The sequence below is a fragment of the Scyliorhinus torazame genome, chromosome 19 (assembly GCF_047496885.1).
Source record: "Scyliorhinus torazame isolate Kashiwa2021f chromosome 19, sScyTor2.1, whole genome shotgun sequence".
NCBI lineage: Eukaryota > Metazoa > Chordata > Chondrichthyes > Carcharhiniformes > Scyliorhinidae > Scyliorhinus > Scyliorhinus torazame.
The window spans coordinates 18,080,412-18,104,333 of record NC_092725.1 but is presented as its reverse complement, the minus strand read 5'-3'; the positions used below and the strand labels follow the sequence as shown (position 1 = coordinate 18,104,333).

Here is a 23,922-nt window from a genome sequence, read left to right as displayed (position 1 = left end):
CAACCCCCACCTCCGAGTTCGGGGAGGAGGCCGATGCTCCCGGAAGGGGATATTCATGCTCCATCAGGTTGACATTTCGACATATATTTTGCCAGGCAAGAAGAGCCAGTCCAATCCCGACTTCCCGGGAAAAGAGCCAACCTTCAGGCCCAACATTCCCGACGTCCCGTTCCCCAGTTCAGGGTGAGTACCAACTGGATTCAGGAAGACGGGGAGAAGGTGTATAGGTGGGGGATTGTGCGATATGGAGAGAAGGTGGGGAGGTGAGGGATTGAGGGATACGGGGAGAAGGTGGGGAGGTGGAGGATTGAGGGATACGGGGAGAAGGTGGGTAGGTGGAGGATTGAGGGATACGGGGAGAAGATGGGTAGGTGGGGGATTGAGGGATACGGGGAGAAGGTGGTTAGGTGGAGGATTGAGGGATACGGGGATACGGTGGGTAGGTGGGTGATTGAGGGATACTGGTAGAAGGTGGTTAGGTGGGGATTGAGGGACACGGGGAGAAGGTGGGTAGGTGGGGGATTGAGGGAGACGGGGAGAAGGTGGGTAGTTGGGGGATTGAGGTAAACGGGGAGAAGTTGGGTAGGTGGGGGATTGAGGGACACGGGGAGAAGGTGGGGAGGTGGGGGATTGAGGTAAACGGGGAGAAGTTGGGTAGGTGGGGGATTGAGGGCTAAGGGGAGACGGTGGGTGGGTGGGGGATTGAGGGATGCCGGGTGAAGGTGGGTGGGTGGGAGATTGAGGGAGACGGGGAGAAGGTGGGTTGGTGGGGGATTCAGGACGACGGGGGGATGGTGGGTAGGTGGGGGATTGAGGGAGACGGGGAGAAGGGGGATAGGTGGGGGATTCAGGAAGACTGGGAGAAGGTGGGTAGGTGGGGGATTGTGGGATACGGGGAGAAGGTGGGTAGGTGGGGGATTGAGGGAGACGGGGAGAAGGTGGGTAGGTGGGGGATTGAGGAATACGAGGAGAAGGTGGGTAGGTGGGGGATTGAGGGAGACGGGGAGAAAGTGGGTAGGTGGGGGATTGTGGGACATGGGGAGACGGTGGGTAGTTGGGGGATTGAGGGATACGGGGAGAAGGTGGGTAGGTGGGGATTGAGGGATACGGGGAGAAGGTGGGTAGGTGGGGGATTGAGGGAAACGGGGAGAAGGTGGGTAGGTGGGGATTAAGGGAGACGGAGAGAATGTGGGTAGGTGGCGATTGAGGGATACGGGGAGAAGGTGGGTAGTTGGAGGATTGTGGAACATGGGGAGAAGGTGGGAGGTGGGGGATTGAAGAATCAGGGAGAAGGTGGGTAGGTGGAGGATTGAGGGAGACGGGGAGAAGGTGCATAGGTGGGGGATTAAGGGAGACAGGGAGAAGGTGGGTAGGTGGGGGATTGAGGGAGACGGGGAGAAGGTGGGTCGTTGGGGGATTGAGGGAGATGGGGAGAAGGTGGGTAGGTGGGGGATTGAGGGAGATGGGGAGAAGGTGGGTAGGTGGGGGACTGAGGGATATGGAGAGAAGGTGGGTAGGTGGGGGATTGAGGGATACGGGGAGAAGGTTGGTAGGTGGGGGACTGAGGGATATGGAGAGAAGGTGGGTAGGTGGGGATTGAGGGATACGGGAGAAGGTGGGTAGGTAGGGATTGAGGGATACGGGGAGAAGGTGGGTAGGTGGGGGACACTGGGATATGGGGAGAAGGTGGGTAGGTGGGGGATTGAGCGATACGGGGAGAAGGTGGGTAGGTGGGGATTGAGGGATACGGGGAGAAGGTGGGTAAGTGGGGATTGAGGGATACGGGGAGAAGGTGGGTAGGTGGGGATTGAGGGATACGGGGAGAAGGTTGGTAGGTGGGGGATTGAGGGATACGGGGAGAAGTTGGATGGGTGGGGGATTGAGGGATACGGGGAGAAGGTGGGTAGGTGGGGATTGAGGGATATGGGGAGAAGGTGGGTAGGTGGAGGATTGAGGGATACGGGGAGAAGGTGGGTAGGTGGGGATTAAGGGATGTGGGGAGAAGGTGGGTAGGTGGGGGATTGAGGGATACGGGGAGAAGGTGGGTAGGTGGGGGATTGAGGGAAATCGGGAGAAGGTGGGTGTGTGGAGGATTGAGGGATACGGGGAGAAGGTGGTTACGTGGGGAATTGAGGGATACGGGGAGAAGGAGGGTAGGTGGAGGGTTGAGGGATACGGGGAGAAGGTGGGTAGGTGGGGGATTGAGATATTGGGGAGAAGGTGGGTAGATGGGGGATTGAGGGATATGGGGAGAAGGTGGGTAGGTGGGGATTGAGAGATACGGTGAGTAGGTGGGTAGGTGGGGATTGTGGGACATGGGGAGACGGTGGGTAGGTGGAGGATTGATGAATCAGGGAGAAGGTGGGTAGGTGGGGGATTGAGGGATAGGGGGAGAAGGGGGTAGGTGGGGGATGAGGGATACGGGGAGAAGGTGGGTAGGTGGAGGATTGAGGGATACGGGGAGAAGGTGGGTAGGTGGAGAATTCAGAAAGACGGGGAGATGGTGTACAGGTGGGGGATTGTGCAATATGGAGAGAAGGTGGGGAGGTGGGGGATTAAGGGATACGGGGAGAAGGTGGGTAGGTGGGGGATTGAGGGATACGGGGAGAAGGTGGTTAGGTGGGGGATTGAGGGATACGGGGAGAAGGTGGTTAGGTGGGGGATTGAGGGATACGGGGAGAAGGTGGGTAGGTGGGGGATTGAGGGATACGGGGAGAAGGTGGGGGATTGAGGGATATGGGGAGGAGGTGGGTGGGTGGAGGATTGAGGGATACGGGGAGAAGGTGGGTAGGTGGAGGTTGAGGGATACGGGGAGAAGGTGGTTAGGTGGGGGATTGAGGGATACGGGGAGAAGGTGGGTAGGTGGGGATTGAGGGATACGGGGAGAAGGTGGGTAGGTGGGGGATTGAGGGAAATGGGGAGAAGGTGGGTAGGTGGGGGATTGAGGGAAATGGGGAGAAGGGGGTGTGTGGAGGATTGAGGGATACGGGGAGAAGGTGGTTAGGTAGGGAATTGAGGGATACGGGGAGAAGGTGGGTAGGTGGGGGGTTGAGGGATACGGGGAGAAGGTGGGTAGGTGGGGGATTGAGGGAAATGGGGAGAAGGTGGGTAGGTGGGGGATTGAGGGAAATGGGGAGAAGGGGGTGTGTGGAGGATTGAGGGATACGGGGAGAAGGTGGTTAGGTAGGGAATTGAGGGATACGGGGAGAAGGTGGGTAGGTGGGGGGTTGAGGGATACGGGGAGAAGGTGGGTAGGTGGGGGATTGAGGGATACGGGGAGAAGGTGGGTTGGTGGGGGATTGAGGGATACGGGGAGAAGGTGGGTAGGTGGGGATTGAGGGATACGGGGAGAAGGTGGGTAGGTGGGGGATTGAGGGAAATGGGGAGAAGGTGGGTAGGTGGGGGATTGAGGGAAATGGGGAGAAGGGGGTGTGTGGAGGATTGAGGGATACGGGGAGAAGGTGGTTAGGTAGGGAATTGAGGGATACGGGGAGAAGGTGGGTAGGTGGGGGGTTGAGGGATACGGGGAGAAGGTGGGTAGGTGGGGGATTGAGGGATACGGGGAGAAGGTGGGTTGGTGGGGGATTGAGGGTTATGGGGAGAAGGTGGGTAGGTGGGGGATTGAGGGATACGGGGAGAACAACAAAACAAAGAACAAAGAAATGTACAGCACAGGAACAGGCCCTTCGGCCCTCCAAGCCCGTGCCGACCATACTGCCCGACTAAACTACAATCTTCTACACTTCCTGGGGCCGTATCCTTCTATTCCCATCCTATTCATATATTTGTCAAGATGCCCCTTAAATGTCCCTATCGTCCCTGCTTCCACTACCTCCTCCGTTAGCGAGTTCCAGGCACCCACTGCCCTCTGCGTAAAAAACTTGCCTCGTACATCTACTCTAAACCTTGCCCCTCTCACCTTAAACCTATGCCCGCTAGTAATTGACCCCTCTGCCCTGGGGAAAAGCCTCTGACTATCCACTCTGTCTATGCCCCTCATAATTTTGTATACCTCTATCAGGTCGCCCCTCAACCTCCTTCGTTCCAGTGAGAACAAACCGAGTTTATTCAATCGCTCCTCATAGCTTATGCCCTCCATACCAGGCAACATTCTGGTAAATCTAAAGGTGGGTAGGTGGGGATTGAGGGATATGGGGAGAAGGTGGGTAGGGTGGGGATTGAGGGATGCGGGAAGAAGGTGCGTAGTTGGGGGATTGAGGGAAATGGGGAGAAGGTGGGTAGGTGGGGGATTGAGGGATACGGGGAGAAGGTGCGTAGGTGGGAGATTGAGGGGTACAGGGAGAAGATGGGTAGGTGGGGATTGAGGGATACGGGGAGAAGGTGGGTTGGTGGGGGATTGAGGGATACGGGGAGAAGGTGGGTAGGTGGGGGATTGTGGGATATGGAGAGAAGGTGGTGAGGTGGGGGATCGAGAGAGTTGGGGAGAATGTGGGTCGGTGGGGGATTGAGGGAGATGGGGAGAAGGTGGGTAGGTGGGAGATTGAGGGATACCGGGAGAAGGTGGGGGGTTGGTAGGTGGGGATATTGTGGGATATGGAGAGAAGGTGGTGAGGTGGGGGATCGAGAGAGTTGGGGAGAATGTGGGTCGGTGGGGGATTGAGGGATATGGGGAGAAGGTGGGTAGGTGGGGATTGAGGGATACAGGGAGAAGGTGGGTAGGTGGGGGATTGAGGGATACGGGGAGAAGGTGGGTAGGTGGGAATTGAGGGATACGGGGAGAAGGTGGGTCGGTGGGGAATTGAGGGATACGGGGAGAAGGTGGGTATGTGGAGGATTGAGGGATACGGGGAGAACGTGGTTAGGTGGGGAATTGAAGGATACGGGGAGAAGGTGGGTAGGTGGGGGGTTGAGGGATACGGGGTGAAGGTGGGTAGGTGGGGATTGAGGGATATGGGGAGAAGGTGGGTAGGTGGGGATTGAGGGACACGGGGAGAAGGTGGGGAGGTGGGGATTGCGGGATACGGGGAGAAGGTGGGTAGGTGGGGGATTGAGGGATATGGGGAGAAGTTGGGGAGTTGGGGATTGCGGGATACGGGAAGAAGGTGGGTAGGTTGGGGTTCAGGAAGACAGGGAGAAGGTGGGTAGGTGGGGGATTGAGGGATACGGGGAGAAGGTGGGTTCCCTTAACCAGGGCACTTTTCATACAAATTCCTCACATTTCTCTCTGAACTAGGCCGAGGCCTACAGTTATTGACCGTTGTTCCACGACCTTTGACGCCGTGGCCAATATCCGAGGGGAGGCTTTCTTTTTCAAAGGTAAGGAGTTGTGGTGCACTGCACAGTGAGGTGGAAGTGAGGTCAGGAGAGTTGTCATCTTCAAATCTCCACACTTCTTGCAAATTGGAAATCACATTTCCCACGACCACCATCAGGTCAAACGGGCATTACCTGACAGAAAGGTCAAGGTGCCCAGCCACAGGAGTGTTTGATGGGGACAGTGTAGAGGGAGCTTTACTCTGTATCTAACCCCGTGCTGTACCTGTCCTGTGAGTGTTTGATGGGGACAGTGTAGAGGGAGCTTTACTCTGTATCTGACCCCGTGCTGTACCTGTCCTGGGAGTGTTTGATGGGGACAGTGTAGAGGGAGCTTTACTCTGTATCTGACCCCGTGCTGTACCTGTCCTGGGAGTGTTTGATGGGGACAGTGTAGAGGGAGCTTTACTCTGATTCTCTCCCCGTGCTGTACCTGTCCTGGGAGTGTTTGATGGGGACAGTGTAGAGGGAGATTTACTCCGTATCTAACCCCGTGCTGTACCTGTCATGGGAGTGTTTGATAGGGACAGTGTAGAGGCAGCTTTACTCTGTATCTAACCCCGTGCTGTACCTGTCCTGGGAGTGTTTGATGGGGACAGTGTAGAGGGAGCTTTACTCTGTATCTAACCCCATGCTGTACCTGTCCTGGGAGTGTTTGATGGGGAGTGTCGAGGGAGCTTTACTCTGTATCTAACCCCGTGCTGTACCTGTCCTGGGAGTGTTTGATGGGGACAGTGAAGAGGGAGCTTTACTCTGTATCTAACCCCGTGCTGTACCTGTCCTGGGAGTGTTTGATGGGGACAGTGTAGAGGGAGCTTAACTCTCTATCTAACCCCGTGCTGTACCTGTCCTGGGAGTGTTTGATGGGGGACAGTGTAGAGGGAGCTTTACTCTGTATCTAACCCCGTGCTGTACCTGTCCTGGGAGTGTTTGATGGGGACAGTGTAGAGGGAGCTTTACTCTGTATCTAACCACGTGCTGTACCTGTCCTGGGAGTGTTTGATGGGGACAGTGTACCGGAAGCTTTACTCTGTATCTAGCCCCGTGCTGTACCTGTCCTGGGAGTTTTGATGGGGACAGTGTAGCGGGAGCTTTACTCTATATCTAACCCCGTGCTGTACCTGTCCTGGGAGTGTTTGATGGGGACAGTGTAGAGGGAGCTTTACTCTGTATCTAACCCCGCGCTGTACCTGTCCTGGGAGTGTTTGATGGGGACAGTGTAGAGGGAGCTTTACTCTGTATCTAACCCCGTGCTGTACCTGTCCTGGAGTGTTTGATGGGGATAGTGTCGAGGGGGCTTTACTCTGTATCTAACCCCGTGCTGTACCTGTCCTGGGAGTGTTTGATGGGGACAGTGAAGAGGGAGCTTTACTCTGTATCTAACTCCGTGCTGTACCTGTCCTGGGAGTGTTTGATGGGGACAGTGTAGGGGGAGCTTTACTCTGTATCTAACTCCGTGCTGCACCTGTCCTGAGTGTGTTTGATGGGGACAGTGTCGAGGAAGCTTTACTCTGTATCTAACCCCGTGCTGTACCTGACCTGGGAGTGTTTGATGGGGACAGTGTCGAGGGAGCTTTACTCTGTATCTAACCCCGTGCTGTACCTGTCCTGGGAGTGTTTGATGGGGACAGTGTAGAGGGAGCTTTACTCTGTATCTAACCCAGTGCTGTTCCTGTCCTGGGAGTGTTTGATGGGGACAGTGCAGAGGGAGCTTTACTCTGTATCTAACCCCGTGCTGTACCTGACCTGGGAGTGTTGATGGGGACAGTGTAGAGGGAGCTTTACTCTGTATCTAACACCATGCTTTACCTGTCCTGGGAGTGTTTGATGGGGACAGTGTAGAGGGAGCTTCACTCTGTATCTAACCCCGTGCTGTACCTGACCTGGGAGTGTTTGATGGGGACAGTGTCGAGGGAGCTTTACTCTGTATCTAACCCCGTGCTGTACCTGTCCTGGGAGTGTTTGATGGGGACAGTGTAGAGGGAGCTTTACTCTGTATCTAATCCAGTGCTGTTCCTGTCCTGGGAGTGTTTGATGGGGACAGTGCAGATGGAGCTTTACTCTGTATCTAACCCCGTGCTGTACCTGTCCTGGGAGTGTTTGATGGGGACAGTCTAGAGGGAGCTTTACTCTCTATCTAACCCCGTGCTGTACCTGACCTGGGAGTGTTTGATGGGGACAGTGTCGAGGGAGCTTTACTCTGTATCTAACCCCGTGCTGTACCTGTCCTGGGAGTGTTTGATGGGGACAGTGTAGAGGGAGCTTTACTCTGTATCTAACCCAGTGCTGTTCCTGTCCTGGGAGTGTTTGATGGGGACAGTGCAGAGGGAGCTTTACTCTGTATCTAACCCTGTGCTGTACCTGACCTGGGAGTGTTTGATGGGGACAGTGTAGAGGGAGCTTTACTCTGTATCTAACCCCGTGCTGTACCTGTCCTGGGAGTGTTGATGGGGACAGTGTAGCGGGAGTTTTACTCTGTATCTAACCCCGTGCTGTACCTGTCCTGGGAGTGTTTGATGGGGACAGTGTAGAGGGAGCTTTACTCTGAATCTAACCCCGTGCTGTACCTGTCCTGGGAGTGTTTGATGTGGACAGTGTAGAGGGAGCTTTACCCTGTATCTAACTCTGTGCTGTACCTGCCCTGGGAGTGTTTGATGGGGACAGTGAAGAGGGAGCTTTACTCTGTATCTAACTCCGTGCTGTACCTGTCCTGGGAGTGTTTGATGGGGACAGTGTAGGGGGAGCTTTACTCTGTATCTAACTCCGTGCTGCACCTGTCCTGAGTGTGTTTGATGGGGACAGTGTCGAGGAAGCTTTACTCTGTATCTAACCCCGTGCTGTACCTGACCTGGGAGTGTTTGATGGGGACAGTGTCGAGGGAGCTTTACTCTGTATCTAACCCCGTGCTGTACCTGTCCTGGGAGTGTTTGATGGGGACAGTGTAGAGGGAGCTTTACTCTGTATCTAACCCAGTGCTGTTCCTGTCCTGGGAGTGTTTGATGGGGACAGTGCAGAGGGAGCTTTACTCTGTATCTAACCCCGTGCTGTACCTGACCTGGGAGTGTTGATGGGGACAGTGTAGAGGGACCTTTACTCTGTATCTAACCCCATGCTTTACCTGTCCTGGGAGTGTTTGATGGGGACAGTGTAGAGGGAGCTTCACTCTGTATCTAACCCCGTGCTGTACCTGACCTGGGAGTGTTTGATGGGGACAGTGTCGAGGGAGCTTTACTCTGTATCTAACCCCGTGCTGTACCTGTCCTGGGAGTGTTTGATGGGGACAGTGTAGAGGGAGCTTTACTCTGTATCTAATCCAGTGCTGTTCCTGTCCTGGGAGTGTTTGATGGGGACAGTGCAGATGGAGCTTTACTCTGTATCTAACCCCGTGCTGTACCTGTCCTGGGAGTGTTTGATGGGGACAGTCTAGAGGGAGCTTTACTCTGTATCTAACCCCGTGCTGTACCTGACCTGGGAGTGTTTGATGGGGACAGTGTCGAGGGAGCTTTACTCTGTATCTAACCCCGTGCTGTACCTGTCCTGGGAGTGTTTGATGGGGACAGTGTAGAGGGAGCTTTACTCTGTATCTAACCCAGTGCTGTTCCTGTCCTGGGAGTGTTTGATGGGGACAGTGCAGAGGGAGCTTTACTCTGTATCTAACCCCGTGCTGTACCTGACCTGGGAGTGTTTGATGGGGACAGTGTAGAGGGAGCTTTACTCTGTATCTAACCCCGTGCTGTACCTGTCCTGGGAGTGTTGATGGGGACAGTGTAGCGGGAGTTTTACTCTGTATCTAACCCCGTGCTGTACCTGTCCTGGGAGTGTTTGATGGGGACAGTGTAGAGGGAGCTTTACTCTGAATCTAACCCCGTGCTGTACCTGTCCTGGGAGTGTTTGATGTGGACAGTGTAGAGGGAGCTTTACTCTGTATCTAACTCTGTGCTGTACCTGCCCTGGGAGTGTTTGATGGGGACAGTGTAGAGGGAGCTTTACTCTGTATGTAACTCTGTGCTGTACCTGCCCTGGGAGTGTTTGATGTGGACAGTGTAGAGGGAGCTTTACTCTGTGTCTAACCCCGTGCTGTACCTGACCTGGGAGTGTTTGATGGGGACAGTGTAGAGGGAGCTTTACTCTGTATCTAACCCCGTGCTGTACCTGTCCTGGGAGTGTTGATGGGGACAGTGTAGCGGGAGTTTTACTCTGTATCTAACCCCGTGCTGTACCTGTCCTGGGAGTGTTTGATGGGGACAGTGTAGAGGGAGCTTTACTCTGAATCTAACCCCGTGCTGTACCTGTCCTGGGAGTGTTTGATGTGGACAGTGTAGAGGGAGCTTTACTCTGTATCTAACTCTGTGCTGTACCTGCCCTGGGAGTGTTTGATGGGGACAGTGTAGAGGGAGCTTTACTCTGTATGTAACTCTGTGCTGTACCTGCCCTGGGAGTGTTTGATGTGGACAGTGTAGAGGGAGCTTTACTCTGTGTCTAACCCCGTGCTGTACCTGTCCTGGGAGTGTTTGATGGGGACAGTGTAGAGGGAGCTTTACTCTGTATCTAACCCCGTGCTGTACCTGTCCTGGCAGTGTTTGATGGGGACAGTGTAGAGGGAGCTTTACTCTGTATCTAACTCTGTGCTGTACCTGCCCTGGGAGTGTTTGATGTGGACAGTGTAGCGGGAGCTTTACTCTGTATCTAACCCCGTGCTGTACCTGTCCTGGGAGTGTTTGATGGGGACAGTGTAGAGGGAGCTTTACTCTGTATCTAACCCCGTGTTGAATTTCTTGAACAGACCATTATTTCTGGAGGATGCAACGAGCCGGGAACCTTGTCTCTTTGAACGCCGCTCACATCCGGAATTTCTGGCACGGCCTTCCTTCAGACTTGAAGAAGATCGACAGCGTGTACGAGAGACTGACCGACAATAGGATTGTCTTCTTCATCGGTGAGTTCATGGACTGGGACCCGGGGCTGCTCAGCTGAGACTCAAGTGTTGCCATGACAGGCCCAGGTTGTAATCACGGCCTAGTTCACCCTGATCACCCCCTCCGTGGGCTCCTGAATCCCCCCCACACAGGCAGAGAGCGGGGTAGGCCTCAGTCCCGATTCTCGGCCTAGTGCTAAATTTCATACCCTGTCTGGTTCTGCGCCCACGCACCACCCACGGAAATTAGCGGTGTGGCAAGCAGCGAGAACAAAAGTCTTAGGTTAAAGGGCAGTATTGATGAGGCTGGTCAGATGAGCAGGAAATTTAATTTCACCATGAAAAGTGTGAGCTAATGCATTTTGGATGGACAAACAAGATGAGGGAATACGCAATGAAGGTTAGGACCCTGTGACGTACAGAGGGAGCTTGGGGTACACGTCCAGAGATTGAGAGTGTAACATTGAGGGACACAGTTAGGGCTGGACAGGAAGAAAATGTTCCCCTGAGTGGAGGGGTCAATAAACAGGGGGCATAGATTTAAGGTTAGGAACAGGAGGTTTCGAGGAGATTTAAGGAGAATCTTTTTCGGCCAGAGGATGGTGGGAACCTGGAACTCGCTGCCCGAAGGAGGCTGGAACTCTCACAACAATTAACAAGCATTAAGATGAGCCAAGGCTAGGGAGCACGTGCGGGGAAATGGGATTAGACATAGAGAGGGACTCGGCAGTCGGTGTGGTCAGGGTAGTGTCTATGGCTCTGTGAAACAGAGGGCGGAATAGGCCGTAGGCTCATTCTGAGGCCCTGAACTCAATTTCTCACCCTGTCTCCTGCTATATCCCCCCCCCCCCCCCCCTGCCCCTCCCACCCACCACACGCACAAGGCCGGGCAAAGCTTGAGGGTCCAGCCCACGGCCCCTGGGCCCCCAGGGGTTGGACGGAGGGCCCGTTTTGGGTGGCTCCCGCAAGGCTGAGATCACGAGGGAGGCCTCGGAAAACCGTGACCAGCATCCTGGTGAGTCCGTGACTGGTTGCTCTTCCCCTCAGGTCGCCTTTACTGGGTCTTCTCCAACACCGCGGTGGACAAAGGTTACCCCCGGCCGATCACCGACTTCGGCCTCAATGTGGACAGAATCGACGCCGTTTTTGTCTGGCCGCACAACGGGAAAACGTACTTCTTCAAGGGCGGGCAATTCTGGAGGTATGACGAGCAGAGGAAGAACATGGATCCCGGATATCCCAAAGAACTGAGTCTGTGGAGGGGGATCGGACACGGCCTGGATGGTGTCATGGCCTGGAGTGACGGTGAGAGATTAGTGTCTCTGTGAGTGTGAGAGTGTGTGAGTGTGAATGTGTGTGTTAGTGTGTTGGTGTGAGTGCGTGTGCTAGTGTGTGAGTGTGAGAGTGTGTCATTGAGTGTGTGTGTGTGTGTGAGAGAGAGTGTGTGAATGTGAGTAAGTGTGCACATGAGTGTGTGAATGTGAGTGAGTGTGAGCGGGTCTGAGAGTGTATGAATGTGAGTAAGTGTGTGAATGGGAGTGAGTGAGTGTGGGTGCACCTGTAAGTGTATGAATGTCAGTGTGTGTCTGCTCGTGTGTGTGAATGTGATTGCCTGTGAGACGGTGTGAGTGTGTGCGTGTCCGTAAGTGTGTCTGAGTGTCTGTAAGTGTCTATGAGAGTGCGTGTGCGTGAGCGTCTGTGAGTGTGTGAATGTGAGGGTGTCCCTGTGAGTGTATGTCTGTGGGTTTGTGTGTGTGAGTGTGTGTGAGTGTATGTGTCTGCGAGTCTGCGAGTGTATGTGTGTGTCACTTCAAGAGTGACTCCCGGAGTGTGTCACTTCAAGAGTGACTCCCGGAGTGTGTCACTTCAAGAGTGACTCCTGGACTGTGTCACTGACAGAGTGACTCCCGGAGTGTGTCACTGACGGAGTGACTCCTGGAGTGTGTCACTTCAAGAGTGACTCCCGGAGTGTGTCACTTCAAGAGTGACTCCCGGAGTGTGTCACTTCAAGAGTGACTCCTGGAGTGTGTCACTGACAGAGTGACTCCCGGAGTGTGTCCCTGACAGAGTGACTCCCGGAGTGTGTCCCTGACAGAGTGACTCCCGGAGTGTGTCCCTGACAGAGTGACTCCCGGAGTGTGTCACTGACGGAGTGACTCCCGGAGTGTGTCACTGACGGAGTGACTCCCGGAGTGTCACTGACGGAGTGACTCCCGGAGAGTGTCCTGACAGAGTGACTCCCGGAGTGTGTCACTGACAGAGTGACTCCCGGAGTGTGTCACTGACGGAGTGACTCCCGGAGTGTGTCACTGACGGAGTGTGTCCCTGACAGAGTGACTCCGGGAGTGTGTCACTGACGGAGTGACTCCCGGAGTGTGTCACTGACAGAGTGACTCCCGGAGTGTGTCCCTGACGGAGTGACTCCCGGAGTGTGTCCCTGACAGAGTGACTCCCGGAGTGTGTCACTGACAGAGTGACTCCCGGAGTGTGTCACTTCAAGAGTGACTCCCGGAGTGTGTCACTGACAGAGTGACTCCCGGAGTGTGTCACTGACAGAGTGACTCCCGGAGTGTATCCCTGACAGAGTGACTCCGGGAGTGTCACTGACAGAGTGACTCCCGGAGTGTGTCACTGACAGAGTGACTCCCGGAGTGTGTCCCTGACAGAGTGACTCCCGGAGTGTGTCACTGACAGAGTGACTCCCGGAGTGTGTCACTGACAGAGTGACTCCCGGAGTGTGTCACTGACAGAGTGTCTCCCGGACAGAGTGACTCCCGGAGTGTGTCACTGACAGAGTGACTCCCGGAGTGTGTCCCTGACAGAGTGACTCCCGGAGTGTGTCACTGACGGAGTGACTCCCGGAGAGTGTCCTGACAGAGTGACTCCCGGAGTGTGTCACTGACAGAGTGACTCCCGGAGTGTGTCACTGACGGAGTGACTCCCGGAGTGTGTCACTGACGGAGTGTGTCCCTGACAGAGTGACTCCGGGAGTGTGTCACTGACGGAGTGACTCCCGGAGTGTGTCACTGACAGAGTGACTCCCGGAGTGTGTCCCTGACGGAGTGACTCCCGGAGTGTGTCCCTGACAGAGTGACTCCCGGAGTGTGTCACTGACAGAGTGACTCCCGGAGTGTGTCACTTCAAGAGTGACTCCCGGAGTGTGTCACTGACAGAGTGACTCCCGGAGTGTGTCACTGACAGAGTGACTCCCGGAGTGTATCCCTGACAGAGTGACTCCGGGAGTGTCACTGACGGAGTGACTCCCGGAGTGTGTCACTGACAGAGTGACTCCCGGAGTGTGTCCCTGACAGAGTGACTCCCGGAGTGTGTCACTGACAGAGTGACTCCCGGAGTGTGTCACTGACAGAGTGACTCCCGGAGTGTGTCACTGACAGAGTGTCTCCCGGACAGAGTGACTCCCGGAGTGTGTCACTGACAGAGTGACTCCCGGAGTGTGTCCCTGACAGAGTGACTCCCGGAGTGTGTCACTGACGGAGTGACTCCCGGAGTGTGTCACTGACAGAGTGACTCCCGGAGTGTGTCCCTGACAGAGTGACTCCCGGAGTGTGTCACTGACAGAGTGACTCCCGGAGTGTGTCACTGACAGAGTGACTCCCGGAGTGTGTCCCTGACGGAGTGACTCCCGGAGTGTGTCCCTGACAGAGTGATTCCCGGAGTTTGTCCCTGACAGAGTGACTCCCGGAGTGTGTCCCTGACAGAGTGACTCCCGGAGTGTGTCCCTGACAGAGTGACTCCCGGAGTGTGTCCCTGACAGAGTGACTCCGGGAGAGTGTCCCTGACAGAGTGACTCCGGGTGTGTGTCCCTGACAGAGTGACTCCGGGAGTGTGTCCCTGACAGAGTGACTCCGGGTGTGTGTCCCTGACAGAGTGCCTCCGGGAGTGTGTCCCTGACAGAGTGACTCCGGGAGTGTGTCCCTGACAGAGTGACTCCGGGTGTGTGTCCCTGACAGAGTGACTCCGGGAGTGTGTCCCTGACAGAGTGACTCCCGGAGTGTGTCCCTGACAGAGTGACTCCCGGAGTGTGTCCCTGACAGAGTGACTCCCGGAGTGTGTCACTGACGGAGTGACTCCCGGAGTGTGTCCCTGACAGAGTGACTCCCGGAGTGTGTCACTGACAGAGTGACTCCGGGAGTGTGTCCCTGACAGAGTGACTCCGGGTGTGTGTCCCTGACAGAGTGACTCCCGGAGTGTGTCCCTGACAGAGTGACTCCCGGAGTGTGTCACTGACGGAGTGACTCCCGGAGTGTGTCCCTGACAGAGTGACTCCCAGAGTGTGTCCCTGACAGAGTGACTCCCGGAGTGTGTCCCTGACAGAGTGACTCCCGGAGTGTGTCCCTGACAGAGTGACTCCCAGAGTGTGTCCCTGACAGAGTGACTCCCGGAGTGTGTCACTGACGGAGTGACTCCCGGAGTGTGTCCCTGACGGAGTGACTCCCGGAGTGTGTCCCTGACAGAGTGACTCCCGGAGTGTGTCCCTGACAGAGTGATTCCCGGAGTGTGTCCCTGACAGAGTGACTCCCGGAGTGTGTCACTGACGGAGTGCATCCCGGAGTGTGTCCCTGACGGAGTGACTCCCGGAGTGTGTCACTGACAGAGTGACTCCCGGAGTGTGTCACTGACAGAGTGACTCCCGGAGTGTGTCCCTGACAGAGTGACTCCCGGAGTGTGTCACTGACAGAGTGACTCCCGGAGTGTGTCACTGACAGAGTGACTCCCGGAGTGTGTCCCTGACGGAGTGACTCCCGGAGTGTGTCCCTGACAGAGTGATTCCCGGAGTTTGTCCCTGACAGAGTGACTCCCGGAGTGTGTCCCTGACAGAGTGACTCCCGGAGTGTGTCCCTGACAGAGTGACTCCCGGAGTGTGTCCCTGACAGAGTGACTCCGGGAGAGTGTCCCTGACAGAGTGACTCCGGGTGTGTGTCCCTGACAGAGTGACTCCGGGAGTGTGTCCCTGACAGAGTGACTCCGGGTGTGTGTCCCTGACAGAGTGACTCCGGGAGTGTGTCCCTGACAGAGTGACTCCGGGAGTGTGTCCCTGACAGAGTGACTCCGGGTGTGTGTCCCTGACAGAGTGACTCCGGGAGTGTGTCCCTGACAGAGTGACTCCCGGAGTGTGTCCCTGACAGAGTGACTCCCGGAGTGTGTCCCTGACAGAGTGACTCCCGGAGTGTGTCACTGACGGAGTGACTCCCGGAGTGTGTCCCTGACAGAGTGACTCCCGGAGTGTGTCACTGACAGAGTGACTCCGGGAGTGTGTCCCTGACAGAGTGACTCCGGGTGTGTGTCCCTGACAGAGTGACTCCCGGAGTGTGTCCCTGACAGAGTGACTCCCGGAGTGTGTCACTGACGGAGTGACTCCCGGAGTGTGTCCCTGACAGAGTGACTCCCAGAGTGTGTCCCTGACAGAGTGACTCCCGGAGTGTGTCCCTGACAGAGTGACTCCCGGAGTGTGTCCCTGACAGAGTGACTCCCAGAGTGTGTCCCTGACAGAGTGACTCCCGGAGTGTGTCCCTGACAGAGTGACTCCCGGAGTGTGTCCCTGACAGAGTGACTCCCAGAGTGTGTCCCTGACAGAGTGACTCCCGGAGTGTGTCACTGACGGAGTGACTCCCGGAGTGTGTCCCTGACGGAGTGACTCCCGGAGTGTGTCCCTGACAGAGTGACTCCCGGAGTGTGTCCCTGACAGAGTGATTCCCGGAGTGTGTCCCTGACAGAGTGACTCCCGGAGTGTGTCACTGACGGAGTGCATCCCGGAGTGTGTCCCTGACGGAGTGACTCCCGGAGTGTGTCACTGACAGAGTGACTCCCGGAGTGTGTCACTGACAGAGTGACTCCCGGAGTGTGTCCCTGACAGAGTGACTCCCGGAGTGTGTCACTGACAGAGTGACTCCCGGAGTGTGTCACTGACAGAGTGACTCCCGGAGTGTGTCCCTGACGGAGTGACTCCCGGAGTGTGTCCCTGACAGAGTGATTCCCGGAGTTTGTCCCTGACAGAGTGACTCCCGGAGTGTGTCCCTGACAGAGTGACTCCCGGAGTGTGTCCCTGACAGAGTGACTCCCGGAGTGTGTCCCTGACAGAGTGACTCCGGGAGAGTGTCCCTGACAGAGTGACTCCGGGTGTGTGTCCCTGACAGAGTGACTCCGGGAGTGTGTCCCTGACAGAGTGACTCCGGGTGTGTGTCCCTGACAGAGTGACTCCGGGAGTGTGTCCCTGACAGAGTGACTCCGGGAGTGTGTCCCTGACAGAGTGACTCCGGGTGTGTGTCCCTGACAGAGTGACTCCGGGAGTGTGTCCCTGACAGAGTGACTCCCGGAGTGTGTCCCTGACAGAGTGACTCCCGGAGTGTGTCCCTGACAGAGTGACTCCCGGAGTGTGTCACTGACGGAGTGACTCCCGGAGTGTGTCCCTGACAGAGTGACTCCCGGAGTGTGTCACTGACAGAGTGACTCCGGGAGTGTGTCCCTGACAGAGTGACTCCGGGTGTGTGTCCCTGACAGAGTGACTCCCGGAGTGTGTCCCTGACAGAGTGACTCCCGGAGTGTGTCACTGACGGAGTGACTCCCGGAGTGTGTCCCTGACAGAGTGACTCCCAGAGTGTGTCCCTGACAGAGTGACTCCCGGAGTGTGTCCCTGACAGAGTGACTCCCGGAGTGTGTCCCTGACAGAGTGACTCCCAGAGTGTGTCCCTGACAGAGTGACTCCCGGAGTGTGTCACTGACGGAGTGACTCCCGGAGTGTGTCCCTGACGGAGTGACTCCCGGAGTGTGTCCCTGACAGAGTGACTCCCGGAGTGTGTCCCTGACAGAGTGATTCCCGGAGTGTGTCCCTGACAGAGTGACTCCCGGAGTGTGTCACTGACGGAGTGCATCCCGGAGTGTGTCCCTGACGGAGTGACTCCCGGAGTGTGTCACTGACAGAGTGACTCCCGGAGTGTGTCACTGACAGAGTGACTCCCGGAGTGTGTCACTGACAGAGTGACTCCGGGACTGTGTCCCTGACAGAGTGACTCCGGGAGTGTGTCCCTGACAGAGTGACTCCCGGAGTGTGTCCCTGACAGAGTGACTCCCGGAGTGTGTCCCTGACGGAGTGACTCCCGGAGTGTGTCCCTGACGGAGTGACTCCCGGAGTGTGTCCCTGACGGAGTGACTCCCGGAGTGTGTCCCTGACAGAGTGACTCCGGGAGTGTGTCACTGACAGAGTGACTCCCGGAGTGTGTCCCTGACAGAGTGACTCCAGGAGTGTGTCCCTGACGGAGTGACTCCGGGAGTGTGTCCCTGACAGAGTGACTCCGGGAGTGTGTCCCTGACAGAGTGACTCCCGGAGTGTGTCCCTGACAGAGTGACTCCGGGAGTGTGTCACTGACAGAGAGACTCCCGGAGTGTGTCCCTGACGGAGTGACTCCCGGAGTGTGTCCCTGACAGAGTGACTCCTGGAGTGTGTCCCTGACAGAGTGACTCCCGGAGTGTGTCCCTGACGGAGTGACTCCCGGAGTGTGTCCCTGACAGAGTGACTCCCGGAGTATGTCACTGACGGAGTGACTCCCGGAGTGTGTCCCTGACAGAGTGATTCCCGGAGTGTGTCCCTGACGGAGTGACTCCCGGAGTGTGTCACTGACAGAGTGACTCCGAGAGTGTGTCCCTGACAGGGTGTCTCCCGGAGTGTGTCACTGACAGAGTGACTCCCGGAGTGTGTCACTGACAGAGTGATTCCCGGAGTGTGTCCCTGACGGAGTGACTCCCGGAGTGTGTCACTGACGGAGTGACTCCCGGAGTATGTCACTGACGGAGTGACTCCCGGAGTGTGTCCCTGACAGAGTGACTCCCGGAGTGTGTCCCTGACGGAGTGACTCCGGAGTATGTCACTGACGGAGTGACTCCCGGAGTGTGTCCCTGACAGAGTGACTCCCGGAGTGTGTCCCTGACAGAGTGACTCCCGGAGTGTGTCCCTGACAGAGTGATTCCCGGAGTGTGTCCCTGACGGAGTGACTCCCGGAGTGTGTCACTGACGGAGTGACTCCCGGAGTGTGTCACTGACGGAGTGCATCCCGGAGTGTGTCACTGACGGAGTGACTCCCGGAGTGTGTCACTGACGGAGTGACTCCCGGAGTGTGTCACTGACAGAGTGACTCCGGGAGTGTGTCCCTGACAGAGTGACTCCCGGAGTGTGTCACTGACGGAGTGACTCCGGGAGTGTGTCCCTGACAGAGTGACTCCCGGAGTGTGTCCCTGACAGAGTGACTCCCGGAGTGTGTCCCTGACGGAGTGCATCCCGGAGTGTGTCACTGACGTAGTGACTCCCCGAGTGTGTCCCTGACAGAGTGACTCCCGGAGTGTGTCCCTGACAGAGTGACTCCCGGAGTGTGTCCCTGACGGAGTGACTCCTGGAATGTTGCACTCTATGAGTGTCTCACGGACTGTCTTGTTGAAAGTGTGGGATCTTGTTGACCTGATATCTGACTCCCCCCCCCCCCCCCCCCTCCTGTCTCCACAGGCTTCACCTACTTCTTCAAGGGACGGGACCATTGGCGGATGGAGGGCGGAGCTGTTGAGGTTGAATCTTCTGCTGCCTCTTCCACACATCGGGTCTGGATGCACTGCGATGTGCCAGCACACACGCCCGTACCCCCCGATGGCAGGGTACCCAATGTGGGAGAGTGCAGCTGTGGACTTGGGCGTAATTCTGGCAGGTCCCTCGCCTCGGGCATGGAAGCCATCGTCATCAGCCTGTCGCTCGGAGTGCTCCTCGCTGGCTAACCTCTCGGGGGCCTCAGGGGGGGCAGGTGGGGAGCGAGGGGATTCCTGCACCTCCCCACCTCCCAGCACTCTGGAACTATTTCCGTCAGCGATGGAGCCAACCCCAAACGGTTTGTAAATGATCAGCCATCCCCCCTCTCTGGCTGAATGCTCTCGCTCTTTGCCCAACAGACCCTCAAGGACGTCAGTGCCAGGAGATGGACAATTCACTCGTTCACACAGCCCAGTGCAGTCAACTCTCCCTCCATCTCTCTGCCTCGCTCTATCTCTCCATCACTCTCGCTGTGCCTTTCGGTGGCACGGCAGCACAGTGGTTAGCACTGCGGCCTCACAGCGCCAGGGCCCCAGGTTCGATTCCCCGCTGGGTCACTGTCTGTGCGGAGTCTGCACGTCCTCCCCGTGTCTGCGTGGGTTTCCTCCGGGTGCTCCGGTTTCCTCCCACAGTCCAAAGACGTGCAGGTTAGGTGGATTGGCCGTGATAAATTGCCCGTAGCGTCTAAAAGGTTAGGTGGGGTTACGGGGATAGGATGGAGGTGTGGGGTTAGACTGGGAGGTCTTTCAGAGGGTCGATACAGACTCATTCTCACACACATCTTCTCTCTCCCTGTTTCGCCCGCTCCATCTGCCTCTCCTTCCCTGCCTGTCACCTTCTCTCTCTCCCTTTCCTGGCTTCCCTCTTGCCCTCGCTCTCCATCTCTCTGTCTGCGTCCCTCGTCCCCTTTCTTTCCTTGCATCTCTCTTTCTCAATCTCTCGCTTCCTTTTCACCTTTCGACATCTGCCTCGCTCTTGCCACCTTCTATCCATCGCCTTCTCCCTCTGACTCTCTCTCTCTGGGATGCAAGTCTCCAGGTCAGACCTGTTCCCACTGGGAGGCAGCCAGATCACATTAGTTTGGCTGTCCATCGCTCTGTGAGGCTGGGGAGAGTGCTCGTCCAACGCGGGAGAGGGAGGGTGTGAGGGAGCGAGATGGAGAGAGGGAGGGAGCGAGGGAGAGATGGAGAGAGAGGAAGGGAGGGAGAGATGGAGAGAGGGAGAGATGGAGAGAGAGGAAGGGAGGGAGAGAGGGAGAGAAAGAGAGAGGGAAAGGGAGGGAGGGAGAGGGAGAGGGAGAGAAGGAGGGAAGGAAGGAGAGAGGGAGGGAGAGAGAAGGAGGGGTGGAAGGGAGGGTGAGAGGGACAGAGAGACAGAGAGAGGGAAGGAGAGAAAGAGAGATAGAGGGAGGAAGGGAGGGAGAGAGAGGGTGGAAGGGAGGGAGTAAGTGAGGGAGGGAGCTTAATTGGTGGATTTGGTGGACAATTGTCGAGCTCATTCTGTTGAAAGATGTTATTGGCGGTCCCACAGCCCCCCCACCCCCATCCCAACCCCACCCAACCGAGAACTCAGATCAGCCAGAACTCTGCTGACCTCTGAACCCCGCTGACCCCGTGACCCACGTCGCAGCACATCCCCGATCACCCATCCCCCTCCCCTGAGCCCGCTGGCCCACAGGGAGCTGATCGAGCAACATCACCATCTTAAAACCAGCCGCCCTGCTTTTCAAATCACTCCCTGGCCCTCGCTCCACCCTCCCTATCTCTGTAACCTCCTCCAGCCCCACAACCCTCCCTATCGCTGTCACCTCCTCCAGCCCCACAACCCTCCCTATCTCTGTCACCTCCTCCAGCCCCACAACCCTCCCTATCTCTGTAACCTTCTCCAGCCCCCAACAACCCTCCCTATCTCTGTAACCTACTCCACCCCCCTACAACCCTCCCTATCTCTGTAACCTCCTCCACCCCCCTACAACCCTCCCTATCTCTGTAACCTCCTCCAGCCCCCACAACCTCCCTATCTCTGTAACCTCCTCCAGCCCCACAACCCTCCCTATCTCTGTAACCTCCTCCACCCCCCAACAACCCTCCCTATCTCTGTAACCTCCTCCACCCCCCAACAACCCTCCCTATCTCTGTAATCTCATCCACCCCCCTACAACCCTCACTATCTCTGTAACCTCCTCCACACCCCTACAACCCTCCCTATCTCTGTAACCTCCTCGAGCACTCTACAACCCTCCCTATCTCTGTAACCTCCTCCACCCCCGTACAACCCTCCCAATCTCTATAACCTCCTCCACCCCCCAACAACCCTCCCTATCTCTGTAACCTCCTCCAGCCCCTACAACCCTCCCTATCTCTGTAACCTCCTCCAGCCCCGACAACCCTCCCTATCTCTGTAACCTCCCCCTGCCCCTACAACTCTCCCTATCTCTGTAACCTCCTCCATCCCCTCCAACACTCCCTATCTCTGTAACCTCCTTCACCCCCTCCAACTCTCCCTATCTCTGTAACCTCCTCCACCCCCTCCAACCCTCCCTATCTCTGTAACCTCCTCCACCCCCCCTACAACCCTCCCTATCTCTGTAACCTCCTCCACCCCCCTACAACCCTCCCAATCTCTGTAACCTCCTCCAGCCCCTACAACCCTCCCTATCTCTGTAACCTCCTCCACCCCCTCCAACCCTCCCTATCTCTGTAACCTCCCCCTGCCCCAACAACCCTCCCAATCTCTGTAACCTCCTCCCGCCCCTACAACCCTCCCTATCTCTGTAACCTCCTCCACCCCCCTACAACCCTCCCAACTCTGTAACCTCCTCCAGCCCCTCCAACCCTCCCTATCTCTGTAACCTCCCCCTGCCCTTACAACCCTCCCTATCTCTGCAACCTCCTCCAGTCCCTACAACCCTCCCTATCTCTGTAACCTCGTCCAGCCCCTACAATCCTCCCTATCTCTGTAAGCTCCTCCAGCTCCCTACAACCCTCCCTATGTCTGTAACCTCCTCCAGCTCCCTACAACCCTCCCTATCTCTGTAACCTCCTCCAGCTCCCTACATCCCTCCCTATGTCTGTAACCTCCTCCAGCCCCTACAACCCTCCCTATGTCTGTAACCTCCTCCAGCTCCCTACAACCCTCCCTATCTCTGTAACCTCCTCCAGCTCCCTCCAACCCTCCCTATGTCTGTAACCTCCTCCAGCCCCTACAACCCTCCCTATGTCTGTAACCTCCTCCAGCCCCTACAACCCTCCCTATCTCTGTAACCTCCTCCAGCTCCCTACAACCCTCCCTGTCTCTGTAACCTCCTCCAGCTCCTACAACCCTCCCCATCTCTGTGACCTCCTCCAGCCTCTACAACCCTCCCTATCTCTGTAACCTCCTCCAGCTCCCTACATCCCTCCCTATGTCTGTAACCTCCTCCAGCCCCTACAACCCTCCCTATCTCTGTAACCTCCTCCAGCCCCTACAACCCTCCCTATCTCTGTAACCTCCTCCAGCCCCTACAACCCTCCCTATCTATGTAACCTCCTCCAGCCCCTACAACCCTCCCTATCTCTGTAACCTCCTCCAGCTCCCTACAACCCTCCTTATCTCTGTAACCTCCTCCAGCTCCCTACAACCCTCCCTTTGTCTGTAACCTCCTCCAGCCCCTACAACCCTCCCTATCTCTGTAACCTCCTCCAGCCCCTACAACTCTCCCTATCTCTGTAACCTCCTCCAGCCCCTACAACCCTCCCTATCTCTGTAACCTCCTCCACCCCCTCCAACCCTCCCTATCTCTGTAACCTCCTTCACCCCCTCCAACTCTCCCTATCTCTGTAAGCTCCTCCAGCCCCTCCAACCCTCCCTATCTCTGTAACCTCCTCCACCCCCCCTACAACCCTCCCTATCTCTGTAACCTCCTCCACCCCCCTACAACCCTCCCTATCTCTGTAACCTCCTCCACCCCCCTACAACCCTCCCAACTCTGTAACCTCCTCCAGCCCCTCCAACCCTCCCTATCTCTGTAACCTCCCCCTGCCCTTACAACCCTCCCTATCTCTGTAACCTCCTCCAGTCCCGACAACCCTCCCTATCTCTGTAACCTCCTCCAGCCCCTACAACCCTCCCTATCTCTGTAACCTCCTCCAGCTCCCTACAACCCTCCCAATCTCTGTAACCTCGTCCAGCCCCGACAACCCTCCCTATCTCTGTAACCTCCTCCACCCCCCTACAACCCTCCCAACTCTGTAACCTCCTCCAGCCCCTCCAACCCTCCCTATCTCTGTAACCTCCCCCTGCCCTTACAACCCTCCCTATCTCTGCAACCTCCTCCAGTCCCGACAACCCTCCCTATCTCTGTAACCTCCTCCAGCCCCTACAACCCTCCCTATCTCTGTAACCTCCTCCAGCTCCCTACAACCCTCCCCATCTCTGTAACCTCCTCCAGCCCCTACAATCCTCCCTATCTCTGTAAGCTCCTCCAGCTCCCTACAACCCTCCCTATCTCTGCAACCTCCTCCAGTCCCGACAACCCTCCCTATCTCTGTAACCTCCTCCAGCCCCTACAACCCTCCCTATGTCTGTAACCTCCTCCAGCTCCCTACAACCCTCCCTATCTCTGTAACCTCCTCCAGCTCCCTACATCCCTCCCTATGTCTGTAACCTCCTCCAGCCCCTACAACCCTCCCTATGTCTGTAACCTCCTCCAGCTCCCTACAACCCTCCCTATCTCTGTAACCTCCTCCAGCTCCCTACAACCCTCCCTATGTCTGTAACCTCCTCCAGCCCCTACAACCCTCCCTATGTCTGTAACCTCTTCCAGCCCCTACAACCCTCCCTATCTCTGTAACCTCCTCCAGCTCCCTACAACCCTCCCTGACTCTGTAACCTCCTCCAGCTCCTACAACCCTCCCAATCTCTGTGACCTCCTCCAGCCTCTACAACCCTCCCTATCTCTGTAACCTCCTCCAGCTCCCTACAACCCTCCCTATGTCTGTAACCTCCTCCAGCCCCTACAACCCTCCCTATGTCTGTAACCTCCTCCAGCCCCTACAACCCTCCCTATCTCTGTAACCTCCTCCAGCTCCCTACAACCCTCCCTGTCTCTGTAACCTCTTCCAGCTCCTACAACCCTCCCTATCTCTGTGACCTCCTCCAGCCTCTA

The 23,922-nt window shown here is 56.7% G+C and overlaps 1 protein-coding gene across 1 annotated transcript in view; it reads left to right on the top strand.

Annotated features, from left to right (window-relative positions):
• Positions 1 to 20,002, top strand: part of LOC140396034 (matrix metalloproteinase-17-like) — a 267,207-nt gene extending 247,205 nt beyond the window's left edge. Inside the window, exons 6-10 of the mRNA XM_072484101.1 lie at positions 96 to 183; positions 5,195 to 5,277; positions 10,058 to 10,210; positions 11,237 to 11,494; positions 18,702 to 20,002. Of these exons, the coding sequence (XP_072340202.1) occupies positions 96 to 183; positions 5,195 to 5,277; positions 10,058 to 10,210; positions 11,237 to 11,494; positions 18,702 to 18,964 (845 nt within the window). The 3' untranslated portion in view covers positions 18,965 to 20,002. The remainder of the gene's footprint in view (positions 1 to 95; positions 184 to 5,194; positions 5,278 to 10,057; positions 10,211 to 11,236; positions 11,495 to 18,701) is intronic.
• Positions 20,003 to 23,922: the final 3,920 nt, after the last annotated feature.